At 50.9% G+C, this 25,535-nt stretch overlaps 1 protein-coding gene across 6 annotated transcripts in view; it reads left to right on the top strand.

Annotated features, from left to right (window-relative positions):
- GRAMD2A (GRAM domain containing 2A) overlaps nucleotides 1–25,535 on the top strand; it is an 83,702-nt gene that overhangs the window by 26,413 nt on the left and 31,754 nt on the right. For 3 of the 6 annotated variants that reach the window (XR_004002390.1, XM_030578256.1, XM_030578257.1), the window contains exons 2-6: nucleotides 10,938–11,051; nucleotides 12,313–12,397; nucleotides 21,103–21,175; nucleotides 21,749–21,852; nucleotides 23,483–23,581. Coding sequence is in view for 5 of the 6 variants with exons in the window: in XM_030578256.1 (XP_030434116.1) it covers nucleotides 10,938–11,051; nucleotides 12,313–12,397; nucleotides 21,103–21,175; nucleotides 21,749–21,852; nucleotides 23,483–23,581 (475 nt within the window). In the remaining variant the exon portion in view is untranslated. Of the gene's footprint in view, nucleotides 1–10,937; nucleotides 11,052–12,312; nucleotides 12,398–13,933; nucleotides 14,089–21,102; nucleotides 21,176–21,748; nucleotides 21,853–23,482; nucleotides 23,582–25,535 lie in introns of those variants that run through there. The other 3 variants (XM_030578258.1, XM_030578260.1, XM_030578259.1) reach the window with 3 other exon arrangements.

Below are 25,535 nucleotides of genomic sequence, written 5' to 3'. Positions count from 1 at the left end.
TAAAGCGTCAGTGTAATCAGGGCAGCAGCGCTGGGAGCGCGGCTCCCAGCGCTGCACGCTACACCCGTAAGGGATGTGGTTTACGTGCAGCGCTGGGAGAGCTCTCTCCCAGCGCTGCCGCTCTGACTACACTCACACTTCAAAGCGCTGCCGGGGCAGCGCTTTGAAATTCCAAATGTAGCCATACCCTCAGTCACTTGGTGGTATCTGTAGATGGAGATGGAAGAGAGGCAAGAAAGAGCATGGCAAACATCTCTCTCCCTTTTATCATGTTCTTTCTTCCCTATTGTCAGAGTCAGGTGATGATTACCTCATTGTAGACCAAGGGAAGGGAGCTGACTCGCTCGAGAGTCCAACAGATCCTGTGAGGCTGGCTAGGCCAGTGTCTTTTGTTCCTGTGAGGTTTGACCCATACATGCGCTGGTGAGGCGTGAACTGCCCCTCTGTTCCTGGAGAGTTTTGCCTGTGCTTCTTTTAAGCCGTGAGGACACATTATCAGCCTCATAACTGTATACATGAAATTACAACTTATAACATTACTTTAATATCAATGCTCAGTGTATCATGAACCTTCCGAAGACCACCTGGCATGACAAACTTTGCTTTGGATACCACACAATCATATTATAAGGATGAACATGGGGGTGCAGGGTGTTTCCCCCTAGATACAGAGTATCACAGTAAGGTCTTGTAGACACACTGGCTGAATTTCTGCAAGCAACCGCCTTTTAAAATGCAATATTTTAAATTAGCTATTTGATGGTGGTAATCATTGTAAAATCTGTCGCCTCTTATACGTCAATGGAGTTGGCCTCAGAATGCACCTGGGAGGTGCAGGTCCTTACCTCATTTTACAAATGCGGGAATTGAGGCACAGAGATTAAGTGGCTTGCCCAAGGACACTTACAAAGTCTGTGGAAGAGCCAGGAACAGAACCCAGATCCAGTATTGCCAACCCCAGGCATTCACAAATCATGAGTTGGGCCCTGAAAATAATGAAATTGACTTAAATACTGATATTTGTGAAAACAATACTTTGGGGTTCTTTTCCTTTTCCTTTTGAACCGTTAGGGTCACGTTCTCAAACTTTCCTTAGCAACCCCAGGACTCCAGGAGCAGCAGCTTCACAAAAAATGCCAAATGTTGCAAGACTTGGGATAAAAATCACAAGAGTTTTGCTGTGATTCCCAGTCCACTGCCATAACCACGAGACCATCTTTCCTTTGTAGCTAGCATACGCTGGACTGTGCTGGAGAGAGGCCCTGGTCTCTGTCTTCTGTAGTCCGTTAAAATGACTAACACCCACTTTCAAATTGCGTATGCAAACACGCAAGCCCTTTGGGGAGTGTAATTATCATGATTGAGTGCACAAACTTTGCATATTATTGACCTACTAGAGATCTGACTGGTCGTTTGCAGTTATCGTGATTGTGTGATGATGTTGTAATTACTGTGTGTAAATTGGGGACATAAACCCATGCATGTGTGCACACCCTCTGAAAACAGCCATTGTATTTTAGTCAGCAGTGAAAACCAACAAACAGAATGAAAATTCCAGGCATCTCCTTGACATGCTTTAATCTCCTTGAGCTTGCCCCAGCCTGTCAGTTTTACTAAGATGAACTTTTCTATGGGAATGGAAGGTACCAAGGAAGCACCAGTCTGCCCAGGTTTCTTGTAGAGAGTGTAATGTGTGGTGTTACTTGGTTGTATTAAGATACTGCGCAAAAAAACCTCTCTAGGGTAATGGGTAAAGTTACCTGTCCTGCTCATTAGTCATTCAGTGGGATTTCCTAAACCAGAAGAGACTTTCACTGCAGAGTCAACTTGAGTGTAGATCACTCGGATTACATCTCTCTGAGAGCCTGACATGAGTAAGAGAGGCCATGCTGCAAAGTCACGCTCTGTGCTGGAATGCCTGCATCCACACTGGCTCCTCTGTGGTGCTCAGACTTCTGGGTCATTGCGTGGTTCTCAGCACTGCAGTGAACTGAGCCACTCTGACTTACTTCCCAGTTATTGTGGAAGAACTCAGCTGTCCTTTCCAGGCAGAGTCCTGCTGATGCGTGACCCGAAGTGGGTGGGTTTTTTCCACTTCTTGATGGAGTTGAAGCAAAAAAAAAAAAGGAGAAATTTAGCAGCATGGAGTAAAAATCGGCCATTTTTCTAAATGTTGAACTGTAGAGAAACAAATACCCACGTAGGCGGTGAGTTATACGGGCTCGAGGTGCCCGGGCTCCAGGAATGTTCAGGGCCGGGTGCCCTGCTCCAGCAATGTTTGGAGCTGGGTCTCTCCCCTGGCCCTGCCTGGATCAGCCCCGGCCCCGGCCCCTGCGGGTCTCCCCCCACCGCCCCACCCCACCGCGTCCCTGCCTGGAGCAGGTCCCGGCTTCCGCCTTCCACTCCTCCCCTGCGCCCCCCTCCGCCGTGCGTGTCCCTGCCTGCTCACAGATCGGCTCCCGGCAGAACTGCTGTCTGCTGCCCCAGGGTCCTAGCGCCTGCCATCTGCTAATGGCAAGGCAGGCTGCCCTTACGCTGCTCTTCTGCCCTAGCCCTGAGCCTCTCCAACGCCCCAAACCCTCATCCTCAGCCCCAATCCTCATCCCCCTGATCCTCAGCCCCAGCCAGAGCCCTCATCCCCCCACACCCTGAGCCTCAGCCCCAGCCAGAGCCCCCCCACATCATGAACCCCTCATCCTCAGCCCCAACCCTCATTCCCCTGCAGCCTGATCCTCTGCCCCAGCGTGCACCTCCTCCCCCTTCCTACACCCCACCCCCAGCCGAGCCTGCACCCCTCACCCCCTCCTGCACACCCACCCCCTGCCCTAGCCCAGAGCCTGCACCCAGCACCCAAACTCCCTCCCAGAGCCTGCACCTCTCACCCCTTCCTACACCCCCACCGCCAACCCAGAGCCTGCACCCAAACTCCATCCCAAAGCCTGCAGCCCTCACCCCCTCCTGCACACCACCCCCTGCCCCAGCCCGGAGCCTGCACCCAGCACCCAAACTCCTTCCCAAAGCCTGCACCCCTCCTGAACCCTAATCCCCAGCCCAGGACCTGCACCCCAGATCTCCCCCCTGAAACCCTGCCCAGAGCCTTAGGCAGGTGGAGGCAGAGTTTGAGGGGGCGGAGTTGGGGGGGGGCAGGTTCTGGGCGCCACCAACATTTCTACAAACTTGCCTCCCGTGAATACCCATTGTCCAGAAAGGAGAAAACTCTCTCTGTGTCATCTATCGGTGGGTTGTCTGTCACTTACGTTCCCAGAAAAGATTAGGAATAGATGTTATTAAACAAACAAACCACTTTTGTGCCCTAGTGTGAGTGAGTCTGCTGAGTGAAATGACTGGCTGCATTGTTCCATGCTGCCCAGCTGGGTGGCTGGGGAGTAGGTGGGGTCTCAGCACCATCTGAGGCACAGCCAGTCTCTCAAGAACATGGCTATCCCTGCTCAGAAAGGAGATCTCGCTCAGGACCCTTTGTGACAGTACAGGAGCTCAGGTAGCTGCGTCATGCATGCCGTTGTAATCTTGCCCTGGCTCCCAGTAGCTCGAGGTTTAGAAGAGCGAGGTGGTGAATGAGGTTATTTATCCCCTGAGACCAGCTTAGCTCGCACCTAATGGCCAGGTTCCACTTGACAAAAAACAGGGAAGAATCCAGGCTCTGCAGTGTTTAATCCTGCAGCGTGTTCGGTGCTGTGTCGAATCGAGGGGGAAAGCCTGGGAATCTGCCAAGGTAGTGGTCCCTAATAAGGGCTGCTGCCCCACCCAGAACCTGATGTCTAATGTTTCCATCTTCCTCCTCTCTCTCCTGCCCAGCGCTCTCGCAGCAGACCAAGGTCTGGATCAGCTTCCAGTCCCAGGCTTTAATCTGCTGCCATGTGCTCAGAGCTGTAAGCAGAATTGTTCAGAGCTTCCCTCTGCAACCTGCAGGCACTGTTTCCTTTTGCTCACTGCTTGCTTGTTACTGAGTTCCCAGTTCTCTGGTGCTAAGATCCTGCCATGCTGAGTATCCCCTTTGCCCTTTCAGGTGAGTTCTCTCCTTCCCAAAGAAACCACTCCTCTAGCTTCCTGTGTGTGTATGTGGGGGGGGCTTTAGAGCCAATCTGACCATCTCCTATCCAGCCTCCCTGACGCTCAGCTTTTCAGCTTATCCCAGCTGTCAGCTGCTAAATAATCTCCCCCCTTTTGCTGCTCTGACCATGTCCTGTTCCCCTCCTGGAATCCTTTCGCTGGATTTATCTGCAAACTCCTTGCCCTCCTTCCTGCAGGACTGCACTACCTTGCCCTTGCCAGGTCTCACTCCTGGTTTCTGCCTGCTTTGCCCGTCCTTCCCACTGGGTTGTTCCTGTTGGCTCATCTCTCTCATGCTTCTGCCTTTGCCGCCTGCTGCCTGGGTGACTGATGTCCCCTCCTTGCAGTCCTAGAGTTCAAGGGCACAAGGGACCACCTGATCTCTTGTATATCACAGGCACCAACACCATCCTGCACCCACACACCAAGCCATGTAATGCAAATGAGACCATAGTAGTCCAGCCCTCTGCAGACTACACAATGGAGTGCTTCCCCCCTCCCCGCCCTCCACCCCTTCTCCAGTGCTCTTTGCAGCTCTGGTCTTCGATTCAGACTTAACATGGATATTGACCACTCACAAGCTTCATCTGCACCCTGCTGTGAATTGTCTTTCCCTTAGAACTCCTCCCCACGAACCTGCCTCTCTCTGCCTCTTGACTGGAGAGTGCAAGCTCTAGTCACGTTCAGTGGTTAGAGCTGCATTCAGGCCTGAGGGATGAAGTCTGTAGCTGCAGTCCAGAGCCAAGGGTTGGGCTGGAATCATAGCCAGGAACCGGAGGGCAGGGCAGGGTGAGGAAGTGGGGACCAGGAGCAAGGCGGGGTCCTATCTTGGCAGCAGATCTGGGATCTGCCTGGTGCACAGACAATTTCCTGGCACTCCCTCCAGGCTTAAATAACTGGTCTGGGCTGATCAGAGTTTGCGAGAGGGGCTGTGTGGGTGTCACTTCTTGCGGCGACTGGTCTCCCAGGCTGCATGACATGTTGAGTGGGGCTCTGCCCAGGCTGTCTGGGGGTGGTGCAGAAGCACTGCCTGCTTGGAGCTCTGCTGACCTGGGTTCAGTTCTCACAAATCCCCACCGTGGGGATTGCGTTACCGGTTAAATACGAGCGCTCACTGCTACCGACAGCAAGACGGGTAGCACGTGCAGGTGTCTGTGCAGAGCCTTCTCATCTCTTGGCTGCTTCTAGAGATCAGGCCCTTATTCTGCCTTATTGTCTGGCCCCCTGGAGATGCTGCTGTACAGACAGAGGTTCCATGGGCCGCCTTTCGTCTCTTAGGCCGAGAGTGTGGCATGAACCGGACCCCGCCCTGATGTTTTCTTAGTGGGTTACAGTGCCAGGTGTTCCTGCTGCCATAGTTATAATCCAGCCTAGACCCCAGTGAGCATTTGCTCTGTTTTGAAAATCGAGTGGAACTTGGGGCTGGACATTGCTTCCTGGGACTCTCTGTGCAAGTGCTGCTGCCTCCAAACACAAGAGGGAGGAGCAGCTCCATCACAGCCAGACATTATAGGTAAGGGTAGGGTGACCAGATGTACTGTCCCAATATTTAACCCTTTGTCCACATTCCAATCAATGCACGATGGTGATGCCATTTGTCCCAATATTCAGGTAAGGAGGTAAGTGGGAGGAAGGCACTGATCCTGTGGGTGCTCTGGAGCTGGAACACCCACGGGGAAAAATTGCAGCCAAACAAGCTCCCCCCTCCTCGCCTCCTTCTCTTCCTCTCCCCTCAGTGTGCTGCATCCCTGCTTCTCCCCCCCTCCAGCACTTCCTGCCACCTCACAGCTGCTTGGTGGCACTTAGCGGTTTCCAGGAGGGAGAGGGGAGGAGCGGGTATGCAGCACGCTCAGGGGAGGAGGTGGAGAAGAGGCTGGGCAGGGACTTGGGGGAAGGGGGTAGAATGGAGGCAGAGCGAGGGTGGTGCAGGGGCAGGAAGAGGCGGAGGGCTGGAGAGGGTCAAGTGGGGTGGGGGTGGGACCTGGGGCAGAGCCTGGGAGGAGTGGGGGTGGACTGTGGGTGGGACTGATGGCACCCCAGTGTTTCCCGGTATTTTATTGCAGTGATCTGATCACCCTAAGGTAAGGCCCTACCAAATTCATGCTCCATTTTGATCAGTTTCACAGTCATGGAATTTTAAAAATAATAAATGTCATGATTTCAGCTATTTAAATCTGAAATTTCACGGTGTTGTAATTGTAGGGATCCTGACCCAAAAAGGAGTTGGAAGGGGTAGGGGTGTTGTTGCAAGATTGGGGAGGGGGGGGCATTGAGGTACTGCTATCCTACTTCTGTGCTGCTGCTTGGCAGCTGGGGATTGGTGGCTGCTGGCTAGAAGCCTAACTTTCAAGGCAGACCTGCCGCCAGCCACAGCACATAAGTAAGGATGGCATGGTATGGTATTGCCACTCTTACTTCTGTGCTGCTGCCTGCAGAGCTGGGCCCTCAGTCAGCAGCCGCCACTCTCCAGCTGCCCAGCTCTGAAGGCAGAGCAGAAGTAAGGGTGGCAATGCCGCGAACTCCCCGTAAAATCACCTTATGACCCCCCTGCAACCCTCTTTTGTGTCAGGACCAGTCATGCCAAAAAAAAACCAAAAAACCTTGTAGTGTGTTGCTTGTTGCTTCTTTTATTTTGATTGGCTCCCGGCAAGCAGAGGCAAGGGTGGGTGGCTGGGTGGGGAAGCAGGGGAGAGTGTCAGGGTACACAGTGGGCCCACCACAGTCCCAGACTGCACGCTGGATCTAGTCACATGGAGAGTTGGGGTGCTTAAGAATTGGCTTGTTCTGGCCTTGTTTTGAAATGAGATTAGCTTGAATTTTGGCTTATTGTGAAAGTCGGCATGCTCATTTACCACATGAAAGTTGGCAGCTGTGGTCAGGACCCCCAATTTGAGAAACGCTGGTCTCCCCTGTGAAATCTGTATAGTGTAGGGTAAAAGCACACCCATGACCAGATTTCACAGGGGTAGACCAGATTTTTATGGTCCGTGACATGTGTTCCTGGCCATGAATTTGGTAGGGCCCTAATTATCAGCTGGCTTAGCTGCTGTGATGCCAACCACATCAGTGACGATGAGGGCAAGTCTAGTCTGCCATCATGTTGGCCAGTCATGGTTAAACCCTGCAGGGACCTAATGATCACAACCATGGGCAGCGCGTGAACCCCTGCTTTGGGGAGGCTAGCCTGCTGGCTGTGCCTCTTCTGCCCAAGGGCCTCCACCCCACATGCCAGAACCCCGAAATCCCACCTTCCTAACAGGAGATGCCCTGAGGGAGGCCCCCCGACGACCAGAGGAGCCCTGGCCCACCTGCCTCAACCACACAGGGCCAAGCCACCTCCACCCCTCCAACCGACTGCTCCCACCCTGAGCATCAGGCTGATCTGTCGCCCCTCCCTCCCCCGCCCCCAAGTACCAGGCCGGCCCCAGCGCCATGCTGAGCCACCAGCCCCTCTGCCTCTGATGACCCTCACAGCTAAGCCGCCGGCCTCCCAAGTGCCAGGTCAGCCCCCCCCCCACCAGTGCCATCCAGAGCCGCCAGCCCCCCCACCCCCACCAGCACCGGACCAAGCTGACAACCCCCTCCGAGCCACTGTCCTCTCCCCTGGCCAAACCGCTGAGGAGGAGAGATGAGGGAAGTGGCGAGCAGCAGGGACCTCCGCAGGTGGGGGTGAAGTGGAGGAGGCGCAGGCAGCAGCAGCGGGCAGCGGGGGCCTTGGGGGAAAGGGTGGGGCCACCGCGGCCCAGGTGTGCAGCGGCAGCACCAAGCCTGGCCTATTATACCCACTGCCCATGATCACAACTGGATTTTTGTGGTGCAGACACACGTCTAAGTTGCCTGACAGGAATTCTGGCGAAGCGTCTTTCCTTAGCATTGCCCCTGAACCACTGCCTCCCCAGCTTCACTTTGTTAGCTGTCGTCCCACTCTCGGTGTCTTTGATTCATCACCCGCTTCCGTGCTGCTTCTGCCGTTCCTCTGTTGTCTGTAGTCCTTTTTAGCCTCTGTCTGGTTGATTTCTTGTCGCAGGGAGGAACCCAGACTCCATTGCACTGTCCAGCCCTACAAAGAGGAAGTGTCCTCTCTCTGGCCTCAGGTGATAACCCTCTGTGGGCAGCCCTGGGACAGTGTTTGCTTTTGGTTTGGTAACTGCTTCATTCTGCACACGTCAACTTGATAAGCTTCTGCTTGATAAGCCTGGTTATAGCAGATAAGAAACTTGAACGGGAGGCAGCTGCTGCTTATAGCAGATGGGTATTGTTGGAAATGATGCTCTGGTGTCTGGGAAGGCAATGGTTTGTTTTACTTTGCGTTCGGCCCGAGACCGGAGACATGGAACAGTAGATGGGGCTGGTATCACTAGTGATTTGGGTGATTTATAGGAGCTTGCAGCCAGGGCTGGCTTTAGGAAGTGCGGGGCCCAATTCGAACATTTTCGGCGGGGCCCTGGCAGGGATGACTTAAAAAAAAAAAGGTAAAAAAAAGCCTTTCATTTCTTCCATGTATTATTTACTTTCCATAACTATATAAATAATACAATTATATATTATATACATTGCATCTATATGCTGTTGATTGTTTATTAATGACCACCATTTCACATGTGTGGGTCCCTGCCACTCCCTGCAGGTGTGCACATGTGTGGGTCCCAGCTGCTCCCTGTCCCCGTCATTGAAGCAGGTGTGCAGGGTTACTGCCCTGGGAACTGCAGGGGAGCAGTGGACATGGGGCTGGCTGGAGGCAGAGCAGGGGCTGACTGGAGGTAGGGTCTAGCTGCAGGCAGGGCAAGGGGTGCAGGGCTGGCAGGAGATGGGGGTGTGGGGTGGGCTGGCTTCAGGCAGGGCCGCAGGGGGATGCAGCAGGGATTGAGAGGGCTGGAGACAAAGGAGTGCAGAATTGGCTGGCTTCAGGCAGGGGAGTGCAGCGGGGTTGGCTGGAGATAGGGCAGGGGGTTTGGGGCTGGGTGTGGGCAGGGTGTGCAGGGCTGGTGCGGGCAGGGGTGTGTGGGGCTGGCTGGCTTTGGGCAGGGCCACAGGGATGTGTGGCAGGGAGTGGCTGGAGACAGGGCAGGGGGTTTGGCAGGGACTGTCTGTGGGCACAGAGTGCAGAGCTGGCTGGGGGCAGGGCAGGGGGTGCAGCAGAGGCAGCTGGAGCCCCGGCCCTTTAAATGGCCCCCAAGCCTCCCGCTATCCCAGGGTTCTTGGGGTTATTTAAAGGGCCCAGGGCTCCCCTGCTTTTACCCTGCCCCGGACCTTTTAAATAGCGGCGAGAGCCCTGGAGAATACATGGGGGTGGCGGGGCTCCGGCGGCTATTTAAAGGACGGGGTGGCAGAGGCAGCTGGAGCCCCAGCCCTTTAAATAGCCCCTGGAGCCCCCCGCTATCCCAGGGCTATGGGAGCTATTTAAAGGGCCCGGAGCTCCAGCAGGGAGAGCGAGGCTGCGGGGCAGCTTGCCGCTCTCAGGCCGCGGCTCCGGCCGGGAGAGCAGGCCTGCAGGGCGGCTTGCCGCGCTCCGGCCGGGAGAGCGGGGCAGCTTGCCGCGCTCCGGCCGGGGCTCTGGCTCTCGGCGTGGGGCCCTCTTAGGCGCGGGGCCCGATTCCTGGGAATCGGTTGAATCGGCCTAAAGCTGGCCCTGCTTGCAGCTGGGTGAGAAATTCATCCGCAAAGGAAACCTTGCATTCAAGCAGAGATGTATGTGTCTCAGCCACTCCTTACTGCATCAAAGTGTCGCCCAGTTCTCTGGTCAAACAGATGTGCTTTGTCCCCCTCTGTCGTGTCAGTAAAGTGCAAAAAAACACTGAAAAATCGGGAGTTGTGGGAGGGGTAAATCTCAACCTCTCTTCTGGTACGAAGTGAATTGGCAGCTTGGATAGCAGCTGGGCTGGCTCGAAAGAGATGTAAAAGTGACACAGCTATCTGTGAAACAGGCTAGATCAGGGGTCGTCAACGTGGTGCCCGTGGGCACCATGGCGCCCATCAGGGTGTCTAAGTGCGCCCATATACTGGCCGGTGGGCGAGCACCTGCCGAAATGCCGCCGACAAGCTTCGTCATCCAGAGGCGTCACTGCCGAAATGCCGCTGATTTTCAGCAGTATTTTGGCGGCGATGCTACTTGTTGGTGGCATTTTGGCAGCAATGTCTATTGACGTTGCCGCTTGTCGGTGGAATTTTGGTGGATGCTTGTCCGCTGCCACGGTCATCCGTGGCTTGTCATCTGGCACCTGCCAGATGAAAAAGGTTGGGGACCAATGAGCTAGATCTTCAGCTGGTGTGAGCCAGCGTCAGCCAGCGTAGCTTCATTGACTTCTGCAGAACTATGCTTGCTTATTGACACCAGCTGGAGAGCTGGCCTATAGCATTTCTCTCAAAGGGCATTTCCCTTCAATAAGCGCCAAAAGTTAAGTCTCCACTGAGCTCCAAAGAAAGGTACCTGGTGCCGTTTCTGTCACCCAGAGCTCTTGTTTCACGTTGTAGTTTTAAAGACCGTCTCCACATAAGCTTTTCTACAAGTTCAAATGCTCCCCTAACAACCAGCTCACTTCCTCCAGCTCTTTTCCCTCTCCTGCTATTCATTTTAGCAAGCTAGCAGGGCAAGAGATTTCACAGGCCTGCTGCAAACTTCTAGGAAGTCCACAGCTTGGGTCTGGCAGCTGCCTTAATTCTTCTGCATGTAATTCCATCAGCAGCTGCATGCAGCAGAGCAAAATACTTTGGCTGCCAATGGAAGTGGTTCGAAATGTTGAAAACCTCTCTGTGTCAATGGGATTTGAAAGCCATAGAATTGGAGGCCTATTTGCCATAGTTATCTGCCCCCAACCCCCGTCGCTGGTGAACTAACAAACTTCCTGTTTTATTGTGTCTGTCCGCAGCACAAAGCCGGTGCATGAAAAAGCAGCTTCCCAGAAGAACTCTGAGCTCATGCACAGCCAGGAGAAACTGGAGGTGTCTCATAAGGAGAAGAGCTTGGATGCCTTGGATGGCAGGTGAGCTCTGAAAGTTTGGATTTGTAGGGTCTGATGACAGATTAAAGTCTGGAACCATGTTGGTTGTGATCAGCTAATTAGTTCTCCGACACGCACAGGGTGGGGTTTTGTTTTAAGTACTGGTTGTGAACAGCTTCCCATGAGATATGCTGGCCCTCTGTGCAGAACACCACCTCCCACAGAGCGACCATATAACCTCTTCTGATCTCTCCCTCTCCCAGGGACGCAACCACCTTCCTGCATGTTAGAGCAGCAGCGTGCTGAGAACAGAGCTCCTGGCCTAAGTCTTTAGGGCCGTCTGGCCTGGGTGCGTTGACTGCTGCAGTGAAGGAGCTTTCTCCCAACATTCATAGCTGGAGTAGGGCCTTCTAAATACACTTTCTGCATGACTCCAGTGTGCTCTGCGGGGGATCAGTGAAGGGCTGAGAAATCCTATTAAACTAGGCCAGCCTGGCGTTTCCTGCCAAATATTTGCCCTTCTCCTTGTGTGCCAAGTTCTATCAACAATCACAGCTGGCCCTGGAGTGTGAAATGAAACCCAACAGATAGGAAGCTCTTGCCAGCCTTTCAGAGGAGAATCCCACGTTAGCAGTTAAGGGTTGGATGCTGAACATACCAAGTAATTCCCTTGAACTGCTGCTGGGTCCCTCACTGTGATCTAGGGTAGGGTCCCAAGGCCACTTGTAGTTTGCAGTCTCCAAAGTGGGGTGAATATAAAGATTTATATCCCATCGCACAGAGGGTCCCTCTGCTCCATTGTCCTGTCTGGTGGTGGCCAGAGCAAAGAAGGTTTACACCTTCTTCCTGGCATAACACCTTATATTGTCCACTACTGAACCATGAGAGGAAGATTCCTACCTGACTCCAGCTAGTGTTCAGCTTATATCCTGAAATGCAATCATTTACACCAATTATATCTGTTACCCCGGCCAGTGTCACTGCAGATGACTCATATAAATGTCCTATTCTATTCCCCTGAGCTACTTGTTTGTCTCCTGCAGCAGCTAGTTTCACAGGTTAATTATACTGTGTCCGTAAGGGACCAGGGGCCTGGGAGGGTAGGAAGCGCCTATCGCTTAGGTACTTCCTCACTTTTCATTTCAAGGGCCCTCTTATTAACCGCCCCAGGCTGCATTCTCAGCACTATTCATTACGTTGTATACCTCTGTCGTGTCTGCTTTGGGGAGAAGGGTGAGGTGCCCAGTGGATGGCTTTTCACTTGACTAGGATCTCTCTCTCTCTCTGTCTCTCTTTCTCACAGTTTGCATCTGAATGAATCTCTGAAGGATGAAGAAATAAAGAAATGTCTCAGAGAGGCGGTGAGTCGGGGAGAAACACTGCCCATGGTGCGTTTGAACTGTTACTTCAGCCTTCCAGCTGATGGGTGGCTATGTGAAGATAAGTGTTTACTGTCTTGTTGCCAGTCTGGGTCAGTGTTGGGCAATGCACCTCTGTGTGACTGACCAAGAGGCTCTGCAGTGCCTTAAGCTGAGTGCTGATCACTGGACAGGAATTCCTGCTCTGGGGGTGCTGATTGCTTTGCGAGCGCTGTACGGAGAGCAGGGTCTGGGGCCAATCCTGCCCAACCCTACCATCTGCTGCACCTCCTGGATTCCATAGTCTCAGCCCCAGCTGGGAATCTCCTCCCTCCACAACTTCTTTAGCTGCACCTGCCGCATCCTTTCCATTGGCATGAGCAGGCCCATGTGTATGTCCTCTTCTCATCCCCTCCCTCCCCCCCCGCCCACTTGTATCTTCCCCCTTTACAAATCCAGGAGGCTATGTATTTCCACTGCCAGTGCCTTTTCCTGCCACTACCAATTTCTGCATGTGGGGCGGGGGGGAGAAAGAGAATGAAACCTTTGACCTTACTCTGGAACAGTGGTCCCCAACGCAGTGCCTGTGGATGCCATGGAGCCCACTGGGGCATCTATGTGCACCCACGTACTGGCCAGAGGACAAGCATCCACCGAAATGCCGCTGAAAAGCAGCGTCATCAAGAGGCGTTGCCACCGAAATGCTGCTGAAAAGCAGCATCAGCGGCATTTTGACGGTAATGCCTCCTGACATTGCCGCTTCTTGGCAACATTTCCGCTGATGCTTTTCTACCGGCCATGGTCCTCGATGGCTCGTCGTCTGGCGCCCGCCACCCGGAAAAGGTTGGGGACCACTGCTCTGGAAGGACTAGAGGCCTAGAAGGTCATTCAAGTGGCTGCTCCTCTAAGGCATGCAGAATACGGCCTGACAACACTACTGTGAGCTAGTCTGTGTGTGCTGACAGCCTTGGCTATCACAGAACCCTCTTTGTGCCCGGCATAGCCCATTGCACCACAGCCCAATTCCAAGAGACCACAGCCGTCTCTGTGTCTGGAGCTGGTGGACCTTCCTCTGCAGCCCCTGTCATTAATGTGACCTCTCTCTAAGAGTGCGGGAGCTGCCTCCAGTTGTCTGGACACTCAGTTCAGTTTCATTGTAGCACAGTCTGTGTTTATTGGCAGCGTTACAGAGCACGAGAGCCAGAAAGTCAGAGATCCATTTCTGCATCAATGGAATATACAATGGAAAGCATCACTAGACTGACCATCTCGTAGCTATGGAATATGCATCACCCTGTAACACAGGGGTTTAACCCCTATCAAAACAACAATGTGACTGGCTCCTGAGGGGGAAAAGCCTCTGGACAGAGGGTCTGTGTGTAGTCCCTGCCCTGTAATTACAGGGTCTCCTGCTCACCTGCAGCTGTCTGCCTTTCTCGGTGATGTCTGCTTTTTGACACAATGCTCACGTGTTAGCATGGAGTCACAGTATATTTAGTTTGTGATCTATAAGTTTACCCTGTACGGGGTTGGGAGGGGTTTGTGGGTGTGTGTACACATAGAGACATTTCAGTAATTCTGTTGTCTGTGTGGACGGAGAAACAAATCTTTACCAATCCCCTGAACTACTCTGCTCTAGGCTTAATGAGTCTGGACACCTGCAGTAGCACTTCATCATTATGCGAACAAATGGAGGCCCTGTACCTGTGCCGTGGCTCAAGGTGGGGAATCCACTCCAGAATGTGAGTTATTCACATCCGCAGCGTTTGGACAGCACTTAGAGCTCCTATTGAGCAAGGCCCATTGTGAGAGACCATGACACTTTGATATCATTGAGGCATTGCGTATATTGCCTCAGAGACCATAGGTGGTTCGCCTTTGGCCTCTCCTCAGCCTCATTTTAAGCATTTTAGCCACTCAAAGCAGATTCTCTGCATACTCAAGAAGAGGAAGCAATACACTCCTATGTAGGGAAAATCCCAGTGGGAGCAGGAAGTTTGTTTGTTTTAAACCATAGTGTTGATCACAGCTCCTCCTTATGTCTTTTAATCTTCTTCCAGGCCCGGTCTGTGGTAGGTAAATGGCTGGTGTATGTCTACACTGCAATGAAAAACCCGCTGCACCAACTCTGAGCGTGGATCAGCTGTTAAAAATAGAAGTGTAAACATTTGAGCTTGAGACACCCCCACCCCCACCCCCAAGGGGCTCTAGAGCCCAGACACCAGCCCAAGGCTGAACGTCTCTGCTGTGATTTTTAGCCCAACAGCTGGAGCCGCACAAACCAGAGTCAGCTGACCTGTGCCGCAGATCTTTTATCATAGTGTTAACTCCCCTCTCCCCAGTGCTCCGTTTTAAGCCTGTATAGTATCAGGTGAGTAAATAAAGTGGTGATCAAATGGCACTAAGTCTGAGATAATTCTGTTGGCTCAAAGGTCAATGAGACCTGGCAACAGTGCATCTCAGACTGCTGATTGGTCAAGTCTGTCCCATTAGAAAACGTACGTGATGGTGTGTCCCTGGCACAGTATGCGGATAAACTTTGAGCCATGTCTTCAAAGGCAGAGTTGTTAGATCAAGCTAACCTAGGTTCCTGTTCTTGCTCACCCCATAGCACTGAGGGGGTCTAACACATGGGCCTGGAGGCTCCCCACCTATCCCTCATAACTTGCTTTCCAGATCGCTGAACTTATCTTTCTCAATACTAAAGAGAATAGTTTTTAAAAGCTGCTTATTGGTCTGAACCCACAGTGTATAGTGAATGTAACTGACACCAAGATGTTGCTCGTTAGAGGAGAAATACCAGCTGACACAATGCTGTGATACGAGTAGCTGACTGAGCCAACAGGGGCAGGCAGCTGGTTTGCATGTGGAATTGTGAGAGAGCAAGCAGGGGTGTTAAGTCACTGTAGGTAAAGAAACCAAGTGTGGGTGATCTCTGCAGTTTGCCTTTCCTGTAGGTTAGGGAGGAGAAGTAAAGGGATAAGAAGGGAGGTGGAGGGAAAGGTGCCAGCGTTGAGTCATTCTGTGACAGTGTAATGTGGTAGGAGATTCCTGAAGCCAGGGTTCTATGGGATGCAAGCTTTTTCCAGCATCTCTAAAGGTAAAGGGCTCCTTATATAAGCAGAGCTTTTGAACAAAAGTTATAACCAGAAATGGGTCAGGTCCCCTCCAGTGGTCCATTATGGCCTCTCTAGTCCAAAATAGAGATCCCCTAATTAGCAGTTTGCCTCAGTCCCTGTCGAAGGAAGCTCATGGCAAGCGTACCCTGCTAGTTACTGTAGGTCAGAATCTTCATGGCATGAGATGTAGCCGGACCACATGGCAGAAGGAACCTTATGATAGCTACATTTAGTGAGCCAGGAACTCTCCTGGCACACTCACTCATCACTTTATAGGCTTTACCTAATAGCAGACTTGGGCATTGTGGAAAATGGTTAGAGTTTGTTAGTGAGGCTGCTGAAATGCACAGTGCTGATGTAAGTGCCCTAAAGTAGCATTGGAATGTTGTAGTTACGTTAACTCCTTGATGGTGCTTTCCTCATTGTCCTGGATATCTGGCAGCGTGGCCTGACAGCAGCGATCCTCTGGCTGCCAGCTGCCTTTTGTCTGCTGCAGGGTAGCCAGCTTTCTTCTGGGGAAGGCAGATGAGTGTTGAGCCATACGTGTGCAGGTTAACGCTGATGTCTTTCCATTGATGTGTTACAGGGGTAACATGCGTTGTAACGGCTGGCACTGGATTAGTGTTTGTTGACAGCTAACTCCTTGTTGCTGCTAAATAATACGTGACAAGTGAGATCCTCGGAGCACCACATTGCTCAGCAAATGTGTTTTAAGCTTCAGCTTTGGTTGACTGACTCCAGACGTGATTGGTAATAAACTGCCTAGCTCAGTCTTGTGCCAACAGAGCAGGGGGCATGGCACTCACAGCCCTGGAATCACACCATTTTTTCTTCCCTTTTCGTTCAGCCTTATGGAAAAAGGTCCTAAAATGACACATCAGTATATTGTTCAAGCTTCATAACCACTGGTGTTGATTATTCTCTGGCCAAAAGCTTTGCTGGTTGAGGTGAGGCTGAATTGCCATTTTAACACAATATGAATCAAATAATTTCTCATCTAGATCAGGTACAGTGTGGTCTGTAATCTGGGCCCTGTGCTTCTTATGTGTCAAAGATAGTGTGCAGCTGAATGCTGACAAGGCCACGGGAGGGACAGGTGATGCATTGTGTGCATCTACCTCCTCCCAGCAGGTTGTCTGACATGCTGCAGTGATTGATCTCTGGGGCTGTATGTGGAAAGGAGCTTCCTTCAGGAAGGTGTGTGTGTCGTGTTCACATTTGGGTGCTCAATGGAACCTCAGGCTTGGCCATGAGTTACTGCTGTGGCTTTTCCTGTTCTCTTTTGTAAAAGTGGATGAATGCTGGACAGGGCAGGCAGAGGGAAGGGGTCCCATGATAGAAGGCATGGCCCAGGGCAGGACAACAAGGAGAGAAGAGGAAGGAAGCCCCTCATCTGATGGAAGGAGGGGCCTCTCTTCTAAGCTAAGTTCAGTGCTGGCGGGACAGGTCTCAGGTGGTTGAAGGTCAGCAAGGTTGCACCAGCTGACTCCAAGGGCTGCATTTAATGTGTGATCCCGACCGCCAGAGTGGAGCCTGCTGCAGAGTTACCCTCCCTGATGCCACTGCACCTTAATCCCTCTTTAGAAAGACGAATTACAGGTGATTCCTCATTCTGAAATAAATCTGATCTTGTTAAAAATTAACTCTTCTTTGGCCTCCATCAGGGCTTAGTCCTGGTTTTGAATGGGCTTTCCCACTCAAATGCCGCTCTTTATTTGGCTGAGTGTGACTGTGTACCTGTGTTTGCTCAGCCCTTGGTAAGCACACAGGTTTTCTTGCTGCTTCTGCTTTCCAGGAACCATGGGACAGTCCCAGAAGCTACCTCCCATAGTGGCTGAGAATGAGTGAATGGAATTCGGCAGTTTGCAGAGAGAGCTTTGCTTCTGTTCCCACGGGCATCTGCCCTTGGGTTTGTGTGTTACTGAAATTCTAGCTACTATTCGATTTCCCCCCTACCCCTTTTTCTCTGTTCTTTGGATCAATGAAGTCCATGGAAATACTGATTATATTAATAAAATCCAGTGTAAAAAGTTAGATTGAGTGTAAATGCCAGGCTGTCTGCTAGAGTAAGACAACGTCATAAAAGATACACTCGTGTGGACCTGTACATCTGTGCTTGTGTCCTTACAGAAAGAAGGGCCAGAACTGCCTGGACATGGCTCCCCGCTCTGGAAGGAGAGCTGGCGCTCATTGACCTGGCCGAGACAGGGAGCTGAGCTGCTATCTTTCCTTCTCGAGTAGGCCCAGAAGTGGAAGAGATTGAGGAGGCAACACAAGGAGCCGGTGCCTTCGCTCCTTCCACCTCTCTCGCTTCTGGGCCCACTTCTCTCTCAGGTTGCTTTTTTATTTTGTCCTCTTATCCTGAGTATTAAACCTGATATTTGCCCCGAAAACCAGGACCTTAATTTTTGGCACCAATTTTCATCATTTTTTCAAATGTTTGCCGTGAACACCGATACATTCCTTGGAAATTTTAAACAAAATACAAACAGCAGAAGAAGGGCCTTGATTGTGGGAGGTTTTCATTACATGATCCTAGACCCCTGAGCAGTGTGACCTCTGCAGACTTGATGCAGTTGGCCTGGCTATGTGAAGACAGAAATATTTATAAAAATAAGCTGAAGAGCATTCAGAGTATGCACCAGTGTCTAGAAGGGCTACAGGCATGGGGAAGGGAAGGCATGCTGTCGGAACCTCCTACCCATTGAGGTGGAACCATACAGGAAAATAATAAGATGACAGTAATAAGCAAGCAGTTTGCTTGGCATGGTAGCTCTCTGGTGCAGGAGCTATGGTTTTTCTGTTTCTGTGACGGGCCAACCATGCCTTTTTGGGGGGATGGGGGGGTGTTGTATTTAAAAACAACAACAAAAACAGAATCTATCCTTAATTGCAAGTAGTTCTGCACTGGGGATGTGTAGCCGGGACTTGCCTAGTCTGACTTAGGGCCCTGCTGCCGCCTCATTTTACCTTCCAATCTCGCTTCAGACCAGCCACCACATCAGGTGTTTTCAAAATACTGCTCCCCTTCTGGGTGTGATTAATTATTAAAGAATACCAGACAGACCCCCCTTCCCCAATCACAGCAAGTTCTTCAGCAGCCATGTAGTCATTCCTCTAGCTCAGAAGTCTTTCCAGTTGCTGACAGCCCTCACCCCCAGTTTTCTGCCCTCCTAGCTGGGGCTTCCTGCTCCTAGCAGGTGTCTCACATGCCGCCTGGCTGGGAGCTGTGGAGAGTTGTCACAGGCCCTTGTTCCAGCAGTGCCTCTCTGAGTGAACTCAGGCTGCCCTTGTATTCCCCAGCAGGCCTGGTGTCTAGTCACACACTCCTGTCCTGGTGTCATTTCCTTCACATGAAGAGGTGAGCTAACCTTTGCACAGGTAATGCTGAGCTCCAGCTCTCTTAAAGGGACAGCTTTCCTTGTGTCTGGAGTTAAAGTTGCTGTGATCGTATGCCAAACCCAGGGTTGCAGGGCTCCTTGCGAGGGCTCTTTGTGGTGGTTCCCAGGTCGGGCGGCTCTGGTTCAGGCTCCACTGCCTGTCTCTGCGGTGGCAGACTGTCAGAAGGCGTCTTCTCTGCTGGAATTCCAGATGGTGCTACAGCTTGTCACTTAGATTGGGCATTCGCTGGCTGAGTGCAGATCAGCAGGGGCTGTTGGTAGAGGAGATGGCCCATGGCTGCCTGAGGGAGGGCAGGGTTCCCCCTGGCCTTGACAAACGAATATTGGTCCCAGTGTGGAGTAAAAGTGGGAGTCGGGGGGGGGAAGCTGTTATTTCATTACATTGCCAAGGGGCCCATGAGGGAGTGCTGCTCACCAAACCAGGGGAAGAAGGGGGAGTTCTCCCCATTCCATCACTTTAACCCTGCTTAGACCCTTGCTGAAGACACCATCTCTGGATGCAAACAGTGCGTCTGGCTCTTGCCGCGTGTCACGTCTGATGTTCGGCGTAGATCATTCTGTCAGGTTGCGGTGGCTCCTACAACAGTTGGATTCCTTCCACCGCTGCTGCCAGTCAGTGTAGCTGTAGGTCAGAGCCCAGTATGGGATGGTGATGGTTGGTGTGTTCTAGCAGTGGATGAAGGGCAGGTGTTTCTGTGGATTCTTGGTTCTCTCTGCTACCTTTGAGCCCATTGACCAGGAACTGACATTGGCCAACTTTAGAACCTAGCCAGGCAGGTGGAGTTGCTTGTGAGTGGCTCCTTTTATTTCTTTTTAATAAATCCTAGAGGGTGGCATTGCGCAAATGGCTCATCTGCCTTGAGGAAGGTTCCCTGGGTTACCACATGGTTTCGCAGTTGCTTTATATTGTGGTGGTGCCTAAGGTCCCCAGTGATAGACCATGGCTCCGTTCTGCTTGGCTTGGTACAAACCCAACACACAAAGACAGCCCCTGCCTGTGGAGTTAACAGTCTAAGTAGTGTCGTGGTGTCACTCCTCTTGTGTGTGGGTTATTGTGCCCGCAGGAACTTGCTGCACCTAGCTCTGTATTTCTATCAGTTCTGACTCTGCCAGTGCAGTGGAGCAGTCTGCTTGGTTGACAGACGTTGGTACATGGATAAGATGCAGCCCAGACAAAACTAAGAGGCTGCTTCTCAGGTGTTCAAGGGATTTAATCTAAGGAGTAAAATCATCTTTGTTGGAGGTTTTCTCTCTGCACCAGATTCACTAAGAGAGCAGTGAGCTACTTGCACATAATTCCATTTTAAACTTTGGAATTGCATAAGTGTGGTGCCAGGGTGCTAATGGGCCCGGCTGTGTGATCCAGAGATCTGGCCAGCGCCTTTCCGCCTTTGCTGCTGTTCTTCAATTCTGCTTCTATTGTTACTTAGTGCTTTAAAAGGGACCAAAAATATATTGCTCAGTGTATGTCCTGAAGGGTTTAATTTTCTTAGATTAATTGCCCATCACGTTGATCAATATTGTCTCATTGCATCCTTATACTTTCCCGTCTCTCTGTAGCCAATTCTTGTATCTTGCTTGGGTTTGTCTACACATACAGCCACTGTAGTGCTTAGTGAAGATGCTACTTAGACTGTAAACTCCTCAGGGCTGAGCAGCGTAGCTATACCAACATAAGTTTGCAATGTAGACCAATCTTATGACTGTCAGCTCTTTAAGGCAGGGCCCGTCTTTTTGTTCTGTGTTTGCACAGTGCCCAGCACAGTGGGGTTCTGGTCTGTCTCTGAGACACTATGGAAATACAAATAATAAATAATAATAATTAATAATGGAGGAAGCTAAAGTGTTGGGCCAAACATTTGCTTCCTGGTTGACCTAGTGCCCAAATTGTTTCAACGCATGAATGTTCAGACTGTCATCTCCTAGATGAACTAAATATTATAGGGAACTGGGTAGTGTGAGTGTGCACCATTGCTCTCTACTGGCTAAAATTGGAACTGCCTCACTGTGTCATAGACCCTGTACCTCTCACAGCAATTCTTCTTTAGCTCTAGTGGCAGGGCCCCAGGCTTCAGGAGCAGGGGGATCTGGGATGGGTCCCATTCAGGGGGAGACAAGGAAGCCAAACCCCTGTTCCAGGATGTTTCTTGTCTGTGTATCAGTCAGGTTACCAGGTAGCTTCTCTGACCACCTGACATACTTTCTTAATTTCTAGACACCAAATAAATACAACTCGCAGTACCACAAGCTGTTCAAGGACATCCCCACAGAGGAGAGTGTCTTGAAAGGTGAGTGGTGGAGACAGTCTCAAGGGAGTAGAGAGACCTCTGTACAGAACCTCAGTGCTGCACTGGTGTCAGACCAGCGGCCCTCCTCCTTCCACAGATGACCAGACACTGACTGAGACCAGAGGCTGAGGAAGGTGACAAATGCAGAACCCCACTAGGCTCCAATATACTATAGTGGATTAACATGCAAGATTTTTCATGCTGGAGATCAGTCTTCGAGTCCCACCTGGAGATCAAGAGCTGAGGACTTTGATCATCATAGCCTAGGCTCTGTTGGGAGTTTGGCCACCTCGTGCCACGCACTTTAATTGTGAGGGACAGTGCTTAGTACGATGGGATTGGTTTCTTGCTTTTATGAACATCAGGTGTCCCCAAAACAGGGAGAAGGGAGAAAATCCCTGTCTGGATGTCCAGGACAGCGTAGCTAGCAGCATCTCAGGGCAGGTGACGGGCAACATGCTGAAGACCCCAGGCATGACATCAGCACAGAGCTTTGTGGGTTTTGCTGTGGGGCTAGATCTGGGGTCTGTGCTTTCCGCTCCCCTCCCAATGCTACCTTTGTGTGTTTTACAGTCTGCTCCTGTGCGCTCCAGAGAGACATCCTCATCCAGGGACGGCTGTACATCTCCCCCAACTGGCTCTGCTTCTATGCAAACCTCTTCGGGAAGGACATCAAGGTAAGGCCGCGTGGCTGCTCTCCACCGCACTTCACCTTTGGCAGAGGCCTGACATTTGATTCCAAAACACCAGTGCCAGCATATGGCAGTGATTTCCCTTCCCTGTCACTGCCTAGCACTGACCTCTGTTCCATGTGGGCCTAATGGACCCGTACCTCATTCTGTCACGTACGCCAGCTGCGCTGACTCAGAGAGATTTTATTGCTCTTAGACAGGAGCCCCTGCACCATTCCTTCCCCCGGCCCAGGTTCTGTCTTAGCAGGATGAGATGCAACTCCTAGCGCCCCGTGAAGGGTTACTTTGCCAAATGTTCTCCTTAGTGATGCATTTTCCCTCCAGCCCTAAGCAGTTAAATAATGCTGTAGTGCCAAAATCAGCCCGCCATAAGCAGAGGTGGGGGCTTTTCATGCATTGCTGGGGGAGCCATCTACATATCTAGTAACCTCTGTGTCGTCTTAATAGAAATATTGTTTATTTGTGTTGCTTTTTTAATTCCACGCTGCAAATATTTTTAGAGGCTCAAACTGTCAGTGCCTCAAGATCAAAGGCTCCTAGAGGATTCTGAAACAGATCTGAATCTTCCTCTCAACTCTCTGCCTGAGTTGGTAATTTAACATTCATGCTGTAGCTGACAGTAGCTTTTTTGTGGGTTTTATGTTTTTGTTTTAAAACTAACTTCTTTTAAAAACAGCGCTGAGCAGCTGAATTATTTATTATTTATATTTAAACAGATCTCTGCTAGAAGGAATGCGAGTCAGCTCCCAAAGTTGAGCATGTTTCGGTGAAGTTATACTGTTATGAAACTACATCCTGGTTTATTTTTAACTGTGTCCTTGAATGCAGGGACTCTTATCTAGGTCTCTAAACAAAGATCTGCTCTGCTGGTATTGGACAATGGTCTTTTTTTTCTTGTGTTAATTGTATTGAAAATGTATAAATTAAAAACCTTTTCAAACCGAGGTTACTACATGGAGTGCAGTGATCCTTAATACTGATCAGTAACAGTAAAGCTGTCCCCAGCCAATGATTGCTACCTAGGTTACTATCAAATACAGGATGCAATTAGACATCCATGTAATGGAGGTTGGCTCACTGTATTTCTAAAGAAATTCCACATGCAACTATGTTAACAAACCATCACTAAGGTTGCAAAGTCAAGCATTCGGAAGTTAGGAAATGTGAGAGTTAAGGTTGCCCATCACATACTGTTCTTTTCCCAAAGCCCCCATCTCATTCCGTGCACTGGGTGCACAGAGCTCTGTTAACAGGCAGCTGTTCCGTATTATGTTTAATCCTCGTTGGCCAGCATGGGTATGCCTACGCTGCGGGGGAGGGGAAATACCCACGGCACTGAGTCTGAGATCCCGGGTCAGCTGACTCAGGCTGGTGGGCTGCGGGTCTGAGCACTGAGACCCTCTCCCCTCTCCCCCCACCCCTCGCAGGTCTTTTATTGCAGCATAAACATACCCTGCATGGCCCCGTGCCTTATTGACTGCATAATCTCCAGTACCTGCATGGAACACAGAGCTGCCAGCTCCCTCATCGGCTTTTCTGTGGCTGTCGTTCCTCACTGTTGGATCCCCACCTGTAATACATGTGCCTTTACCTGGTGTGTGTTTTTACGTTTCAGGTGGTTATCCCGGTGGTCTCAGTTCAATTGATAAAAAAGCACAAAACGGCCCGGCTGCTGCCCAATGGGCTGGCTATCACCACCAATGCCAGCAGAAAGGTAACTGATTGGGGGTCTTATTTCCACTCAGCTGCTGTGCTAGGGTCTCATGTGAGAGTCTAATCCGACAGAAGGCCCCTAGGGTGCTCCCGTGTATGTCACAGCTACCGTTGTGATGTGACAGAGCATGGATAGCTGCTCTGTGTCACGTTGCTGAGACGACCTGGCAACTCAGCTATTATTATAACCCTAAACGTACATAGCATCTCTCATTCCAAACCATCCCCAAATGTTTAGCAAACATGGCCCCAATCCTGCACTTCATACTTAAGGGGAACCCCCCACTGAAAGTAATGAATGTTGGTGTGAGAAAGGTATGAAGGATGGGCCTTAATTGCTGCAGCCACTTCTGGGGTGGGACATGGCAGTTGTTTAACTGCTTACAAAAACAACGAGGAGTCCGGTGGCACCTTAAAGACTAACAGATTTATTTGGGCATAAGCTTTCATGGGTAAAAAGAGGTGCGGGGTTTCTTACCCATGAAAGCTTATGCCCAAATAAATCTGTTAGTCTTTAAGGTGCTACCGGACTCCTTTGTTGTTTTTGTGGATACAGACTAACGTGGCTACCCCTCTGATACTTGGCACCATAACTGCTTAAAGTAACACTACACGGTTTAAGCCAGGAAATGAAGAGGAGACTTGCATCCCCAACTGGAATTACAGGGGATGTGTGTGGAGGCAGAATGTCATTCGCACATTGGAATTTGGCTGGGGCCTGAGGGCAGACAATACAGCTGGGAGAACCTTTGCTTTCAGTTCACCCCCTCTCTCCCCGCTTGTGAATTATGTTCTGTGGTTGAGGCGAACACAAAGTGAAACCCAGCTGAACTTGGCTATCTTCTTCTTGGCTTCCAGCCAACCCCATTAGCCCAGCGCCCAAGAAAAATGGGGGGTCTTATCCAGATTTATGCCCAGTGTCTTGTGTTATGTGAGTTTTGTTCAGATCTAGCTGATGCTCCTTCTGCAAAGGGTCCCATGGAATATCAGAACGCAGATGATGAGGCCCTTGGTATGATATAGCCTCTCAGCTGGCCCCTTGACAGCCAAAGTCCCATGCTGGGATTTTGGAACATGGCTGAACTGAAGGGACAAGCACCATGTCCTGGGCCCCAGGTCTGCTTTAGCCAGCTCTTCACCATGGATGGGGGTGGAGCAGGGACAGGAAGAAGCAGGGCAGGAGGGGGGTGGGGTCTGAGACTGAGGGGTTGAGCACCCCTGGAGAAAATCAGAAGCCGGCACTTATGGTTCTGACTAATTAATTATCTCCCTTTGGTCTCTCTAACTCAAGGAGAAGCCTCAGCATCCTGGCTGGACATGTCTAACATCCCTCCCCCCCACCCCCCCCAGTTGCAAGTGAAATAGTCATTTTTCATTTCCTTTCCTACATTATATTCAGTGCAATAAAGACACATGCAAAGTGCTCCACTTAGGAAGGAACAATCAGTTGCACATGTTAAAAATGGGAAATGACTGCCTAGGAAGGAATACTCTGGAAAGGGATCTGGGGGTCCTAGTGGATCACAAGCTAAATATGAATCAACAGTGTAACATTGGTGCAAAAACAGTAAACGTCATTCTGGATGTGTTAGCAGGAGCGTTGTAAACAAGACACAAGAAGTAATTGTTCTGTTCTACTCTGCACTGATTAGGCCTCAACTGGAGTATTGTGTCCAGTTCTGGACACTGCACTTCAGGAAAGATGTGGACAAACTGGCGAGAGTCCCGAGAAGAGCATCAAAAATGATTAAAGGTCTAGAAAACATGACCTATGGGGGAAGATTGAAAAAATTGGGTTTGTTTAGTCTGGAAAGAAAAGGGGGGGACACAATAACAGTTTTCAAGCACATAAAAGGTTGTTACAAGAGGAGGAAGAAAAATTGTTGTTCTTAACCTCTGAGGTTAGGACAAGAAGCAATAGTCTTAAATCACATCAAGGAAAAACTCCCTAACTG

This window comes from Gopherus evgoodei, chromosome 10 (assembly GCF_007399415.2).
Source record: "Gopherus evgoodei ecotype Sinaloan lineage chromosome 10, rGopEvg1_v1.p, whole genome shotgun sequence".
In the NCBI taxonomy this organism is placed as follows: domain Eukaryota; kingdom Metazoa; phylum Chordata; order Testudines; family Testudinidae; genus Gopherus; species Gopherus evgoodei.
This window is presented reverse-complemented; position numbering and strand designations above follow the sequence as displayed.